The sequence below is a fragment of the Gavialis gangeticus genome, unplaced genomic scaffold (genome assembly GCF_001723915.1).
Source record: "Gavialis gangeticus isolate Ggan-Ray unplaced genomic scaffold, GavGan_comp1, whole genome shotgun sequence".
Classification (NCBI taxonomy): Eukaryota; Metazoa; Chordata; order Crocodylia; family Gavialidae; genus Gavialis; species Gavialis gangeticus.
In genome coordinates, this window is record NW_017729029.1 from 791,893 (window position 1) to 798,534 (window position 6,642).

Here is a 6,642-nt window from a genome sequence, read left to right on the forward strand (position 1 = left end):
CTCCCTCCATGCTCTGCAATATGCACAGTATTAACTCACTCCTGCTTTCCTTGATGCCTGGGACCTGCTCACAGAAGGATCTGCCTCAGCCTCACTTTTTATTAGGGTTCTTTCCTATTTCATAGCACTTGCTGCTTTCTTGCCAAGAGGCAGAAATGGAGGGGAGGCTGGGATCTCCCCCTTAAAGAGATAGCATGGTTTATGGCCTGAGCATTATAAAACCCAGGAGTGCTTATGAAGGAGACATCTGAGAGCTAGAAGCTAGAACAAGGTTGCCAGCTGTTTTGATATAGGCCACTGAACAGCATTCAGATGGTATTGACTGTTGGCATTACTGTGCTTCAAGCTACTGACACAGAATGAGAAGACTCCATTCCCTGAGGCACTCCAACACTCAGGGTTTGTCCTACAGGGACACTGCTGCTACGGCGATGCAGTGCCTTCTACAGCATATGATAACAGCAAGTGTTTTTCTGCTGGCATAGCTATACCACTTCCCTAAACCAACGGAGCTGATGGAAGCACTTTTACGTCAGCAGAACAGCTATCTTTTCCTAGGTACGCCAGCAACACTTTGCAGTTTGACATGTATTCTGTGCTAGTTCATGTGATCACTTAGCATAGTTTGCACTCAAATAATAATTAAAAAAACCGTTCTCCTTTGCGAGCTGTGGTATGGGTCCTTTTGTCTGCCAGCAGCCATGTCCCTTGAGAACTCTGACTGCAGCACACAGGGCTGAGCAACTGCCTCCGGCTAGAGGATACAGCTGGGTTTAGACCTGATACTGTTCTCTGCCCAGCCAAGCTGTAGGTCCAGCTCAGCTAGCGGGCATTGCATGCTTCCTTCCACAGGGCTCGGACCCTTTCTAGGATGATTGTGTCATGCTCTGCCACTCCCTGGGCTTTCTGTTGACCAAACCAGTTCATTTAACTACCACATATATTTTTAAGGCCCTGATCACAGTAGTACCTGGGCACCATTCACATAATTTAAATCAGTAGGTTCAATATTTTCTTGGCCATTTTCCCTGCGCTTCCTCCCTCACCCCATTGCTTGGTAGGTCACCAGCTCCATTGGTGGATTTTGTTTGTGGACTCCTATCCTAATGGACAGGAACTAGATTAGAGTTGCTGTGTTACCAAACAGTGACTTTTATTGGCTTACTAGTAGCATTTACGATGCCTCTCTGAAGTAATTTTTTGCTGTATAAGATCAAGTTTGTTCTCGCTCCCAACTTCCCCAAGATGGCATAGGCTTGTGCAGTCAATCGACAACGATTCATTGGTGAGGGTACATTTCAGTACAAAGATACCACTTCGTAGATCACCTCAGAGATGACTGATGACTTCAGCAAACTCCAGGCCCAGCCCTCAGGCAGCCTTTAGTACTCAAACTCATTGTGCTATCACTTCAGTGGCAGATGGATACAGGGTTTATGAAATCCAATATCACAGAGACGTGAAGACAAAAATGAGTCAGAGTCGAGATTCCTTTTGAACCCTTTGTAATTGCCACAGGTGAATACAAAAATACTAAGCGCTTTACAAATGTTAAAGCCTCACACCATCCCTGTGAGATAGGTCAGTCTTGGTATTTCCACTAGAATTGAACCCAACAGGGTTGCATCCCAAAGACCACGCGGTGAACCTGTATTGGAACTGAGGACATCCTGAATCCCAATCCCTTGCTCAGTCACTAGACTGAGCCTTTCCTTGTTCCCTAAGGGGTAGCTCAGGACACCAATGCTTTGAAATGCTACCATTATATTTAATTTGTCTTTCCCATTCCCTACACTGAAGTGGTAGAATTTCCCCCAACCTTACCTTTGCTCTTCTAGGAGAAAAGAGGAAGGGAAAAATCATCTACAAAAATGACTGTTCCTTCCTCTAATGAATGGTGAACTCCAGTGACACACCCTGGGTGTTAACCCATACTGACCTTTTTACTGTCTCCATCTCCATCCCAACCCTAGGGGAGAAGACGTGATTGCAAATCAACTGTAAAACCAGTGCCTGTAATAGGGGAAGCAGACAATTTTCTTTCTCTAAGCAAAGTTCCTAACCAGGGGAGTGTACACTTCTTCCTGCAGATTTGGTTTCTATCAGTTGCATAAGCATTTGCTAGGTACATCAGTCTCCTATTTTACCACAACTGGCAGCTTCCTGGCTTTTGTGTACCTCTTCCCCAGACCCTTTCTTTCCCAGATGTTCACATGAATCATTTTGCTGAGGATTTCTGCACCAATGGGAAGAGCTTCATACAGTGAAGAGCTGGCGGGCGAATCAGCTGCCCCTGATCAAATAAAGCTACAAGTTCAGCATACCTATCAGAGGAAAAGGCAGACAAGAAAAATATGTTTGGCCACCCCTTAAGCTCTGCAACCCCATCTTCTGCATGGCTGCATGCGTGGAAAAGCTTGTGTTCTATTAAACACCCCCCACTTCATATTCAGATTCCATCGACTTCACCAGGGTCTCATATTCAGCGCTTTTTCTCCTGCTGAGTTTCTCAAGGTCGGTTTTCTCCACTGGGTCAGGCACATAATTGTTTTCGACACTGAAATGTACTTCCTCATAGAGGCACCCACCACTCTCTCTTGAGCAAGTCTCTCTCCTCTGGCTCTTTATGCAGTTACGACTGGAAAATAAAAATAAAATAGTAATGAGAGGGAGGAGCTGGGAGATTCTCATTTTTGCCTTGCTGGCCTGGATTCTTGTCTCATTTCCCTCAACATAAACTGGGAATCATTCCACTTGCTTTGGAGGAATGACTCTAGATTTATCTCTAAGTAGATGAAATCAGACTCTGGTCCTCTGCTGTTTGAGAGGACTCCAGATGTGAATCCAGGGATGCTTTGGGAAGCTACAGTTGATGTCTATCAGGGACGTTTGGTAATAAGAGAATAAGACACTAAGAAGCAGCAATCCAATCTGGTAATTCTGAGGCCAGTTTGCTGCTAGCATTATCACACTCAGTAATACCAGTAGAGAATTTGGCCCTTGAAGATTAAATCAACTACCAATTATTGAACAAATGACAACTGAAAGGCTATGTACAGCTTGCATTAATTCTGAATATGGCCTGTAGCTGTCAACATCTTTAAAATTAAGGTGCAATCAATAAAGAGTACGGCTATCATGAAATGTATTAAATGGATCCGAATTTGACCTTTCCTTTAACACAATCCATACAAACTTCCTTGGCAGAAATTTTTTCCCGCAAAAATCTAGTTGGTCTAATAAAAGATATCACCTCTACCATGAGTCCAGATTCTTTTTGGCAGAATAGTGCACTGTAATATAACACTGCAGCCAGATCATTTCATTTGCCTTTGAATAACTAGTTCCACCTAACATTTTGCTTTGATCGTCAGGATTTGCAAGTTTGCAGCTTGTGTGCATGAATGGGAGAGCAGCATCCCGAGATTCATGTTTAAGATTAGGATGAAGCAAGAAGTTATTAACTAGGAATAAGGGGGAGGAAGTTCAGAAAAATACAATTTTGGATAAACATTGGGAAAAATGTCTTAAGACCCATGCAATTCTCTTCAAATGTACCATGAAAATATTCACCCTCATTTCCCATATAACTAAACAAACCACTCATTTGTCACTTGTCAAATAGTTGTGTTGCCACAATCTTAACTATTGCAACCCAAGAGTTTCCTGCATTGGCGAGATGAAATTTCATACTCACTATGTTACATCGTAGAGGTGATCTGAAACAGAATCAAAGATAAATGTTGGTATTTTGAATTTTCATTTCCTCCAAACTTTTTAACCTATTTTAATGACCACCGAAAGTAGATATTATTACTGACCCTCATAAAGCACCATCATTTTTCATAGTTCTGTACAGATATTAACTAATGAATCCACTCAAGGACATTGTTTGGTGGGGAAGTATTGTTAATCCTGTGTTCTAGATGGTGCAAATCAAGGCAGAGTTGTTAATGGACTCATCCTACTTGGGATTAAAAACGAGGAGATCCTAGCTCCCATCCTTGTCCTTTCCTCATCAGGTCATGGTGCACCCCTTTGGATGACACTTCTGATTGACAATGATACATTCTCAGTTATCTGACACTGAAGTAACCCTTACCAAAATGTTCACTGAAACATTCTTTCTGTTGGGCCTGGACACACTGTGCCTACCCAGAAAAAATCCAAACACTAACATTTGAGGAAAGAGTCAGAGGGATTATGATTAACTGGGCAATTCCTTTCTTGCAAAGAATATGACCGCCCTCTCGTGTTCGTTTCTAAGAAGTGATCTCACTTGATTTGTTTTCTAAATGTGGTATTTTAGCAGACAAGGTTCTTTGGGTGAATCTGATATCTTTTATTAGACCAACTTAAATAGTTGGAGAACATTTTTTAAGCAAGCTTTCAGGTTCAAAAACCCTTCATCAGGCTAAGGAAGTTTCAGCAGTTGAAATTGTTCTCCAACTATTTAAGTTGGTCTAATAAAAGATATCAGATTCACCCAAAGAACCTTGTCTACCTGTTCTTAGACCAACATGGCTACAACCTACACCCCTATATTTTAGCAGTGTTTTTAGTTAGTTAGTTCAGTGGTTCTCAACTTTTTCAGATCCAAGGCACCCCTCAGAAAATGCCAGCTCTTTTCTTGACTCAAGAAAAATAATAGAGCAATTCTTATGTTGCAAGGAAGGCAGAAAGACCGTAACAAGTCAGAACATTTTTAATAATATGGATTCCTATTTGAAAACTCTGGGTTTATTTTGTGAATCATGTTTGCATACTTAACAGTACCAGCATTGCATGGCAACCTGTGGTACCCTTGAAAGGATCTCAAGGCCCTGCAGGATGCCATAGCATCCTGGTTGAGAATCACTGATTTAGTCATTCATTCACTGGATTTATATACTGTCCTTCCCAAGAAAGGCATGTCAGATTATTCCTTTCAGGCTACATACAAGTGTTTAGTATATGAATCTTGAGAAAGGTATATGAATCTGGTGCATATCTTGGAGGAGTGCAATGCAATTAATGCCTTGCTGGGAAGATGCTATTTGAGTGAGAGAGAGATACCCAGCATGTGCATCCAAGAGGATCTTTTTCTTCACCTCTGTATAGTTCACAATTTAGTCCCATGAGTCCACACACAATTTCATTCAAATGCTTTGATTAGATAACTTGAGGTTTATACACAGATCTCAAAGCTGCAAGGGAGTGCCAGAATATGAACCACAGGCATCTATCCCAGGAGTATGGGATGCAAAGCCAGCCTGTTCACACAAAACAGTCCAAAGTACCCTGTGTGCCCTACTCACCATTTTTGTTTTTTCTTCTGCACAAGATGACAGCAATGACAGAGACAAGCACAATGGCACAAAGCACAGCAATTGGGATAATGAGATACAGGGGTAGGCCAGTTCTCCGGGCACCTAGATCTAAACAGAACAGGTTTTTCAAACAAGGAACTAGTTATGATTTTCAATTAAAAGCAGAAATTAGAGCCATGATGATGGACATTTTCCCTGGACACTGACTGTGCTGACTGAGGTGGAATAAAGCCTCATGGATTGGAAGCTGATAAAGACAGCACTATTTAGGGGACCCTCTAAGCAAGCAGGATGTGTCTATACTGGACTGCTGCTACTGGAGGCCATGTTTAGGGGATTACACTTTAGCTGGCTGTTGGGCATAGGCTTGAGGACTAACCTACAGTTGACCCTAACTCTCCATGTAAGCCCTGTACACTGCAGCATAAAGTACTGTTTCCTAGGTCTAAATGAACCAACTCACATACTGGATGCAACACAAAACTCCAAATGGGTCAAGAGGGTGACATTAGCCCCAAAAGAACTCTGTACTACTATTGCAGGTATCTCAGATAACTTGTTTGGACCATCTGCACCCTTGAGTGGGACCCCTGGAAGCAATCCAATCCAGCCCAGGAAGTTTTGCTGAACATCCAAGTATGAGATCAATGCCACACATCCTCACCTCCCAGCCTATGCCTTTCTGTAATGTGTTTGGCATTTACTGGGATGTGCAGGCCTCAAGCACAGGAAATCTGCCTGCAGTAATTCCACAATTACTTCTTCCTGACTTATGATACCTCTGTACTCCCTCTTCCTCTTTGTGCTGCTCAGAGGTAGAGATAAACCCAGAAGCAGAGACAAGTAGACTTCAGAGAAAATCACAGAAAGGTTCCCCAAGGGAACCTGATGTGCATCTCAGTGCCACACTCATGAAATAAGTAGCACAATGTGGATAGGTTTGGTGCAGGCTATGGAGTAAGAAATAGATGGGGAAGCGCTGTTCACATGACTCAGGCTGGTTCTGGGTGACTTCATGGTTAGCCCTCAATGTCAATGTAGAAAATCCAGAGCATCACATTTAAAAAATTTACTCCTGAGAAGCAGGGCAAATTAACCTGCATTGAGCTCTGTGTAACTGTGGCTGTACTGCTTTTCGACAACTTGATTAGAGCTGGCTTGGATATCTCTACGTTGCTCTACAGTGTGCAGTACAGACGCACCTCAGAATCTGAGTGTGATGTTCTCAAATTTTTGAGCCAAGATACAGTTTCCCTGCAGCATCCCCACACAAGTGCCAGGTTTAGTCCTCCTGCTGGACTCCTGACCTCCCTGTCATCCGGTTTCCGGGTTT

The 6,642-nt window shown here is 42.7% G+C and overlaps 1 protein-coding gene across 2 annotated transcripts in view; it reads right to left on the reverse strand.

Moving 5' to 3' along the window:
* Positions 1-1,488: 1,488 nt before the first annotated feature.
* The window catches only part of VSIG4 (V-set and immunoglobulin domain containing 4), a 22,710-nt gene continuing 17,556 nt past the window's right edge, over positions 1,489-6,642 (reverse strand). Inside the window, exons 6-8 of one of the 2 annotated variants that reach the window (XM_019521087.1) lie at positions 5,298-5,417; positions 3,698-3,719; positions 1,489-2,638 (exon numbers count right to left, since the gene is read on the reverse strand). In XM_019521087.1, the coding sequence (XP_019376632.1) occupies positions 2,428-2,638; positions 3,698-3,719; positions 5,298-5,417 (353 nt within the window). In that variant the 3' untranslated portion in view covers positions 1,489-2,427. The remainder of the gene's footprint in view (positions 2,639-3,697; positions 3,720-5,297; positions 5,418-6,642) is intronic. The other variant, XM_019521089.1, reaches the window with a different exon arrangement.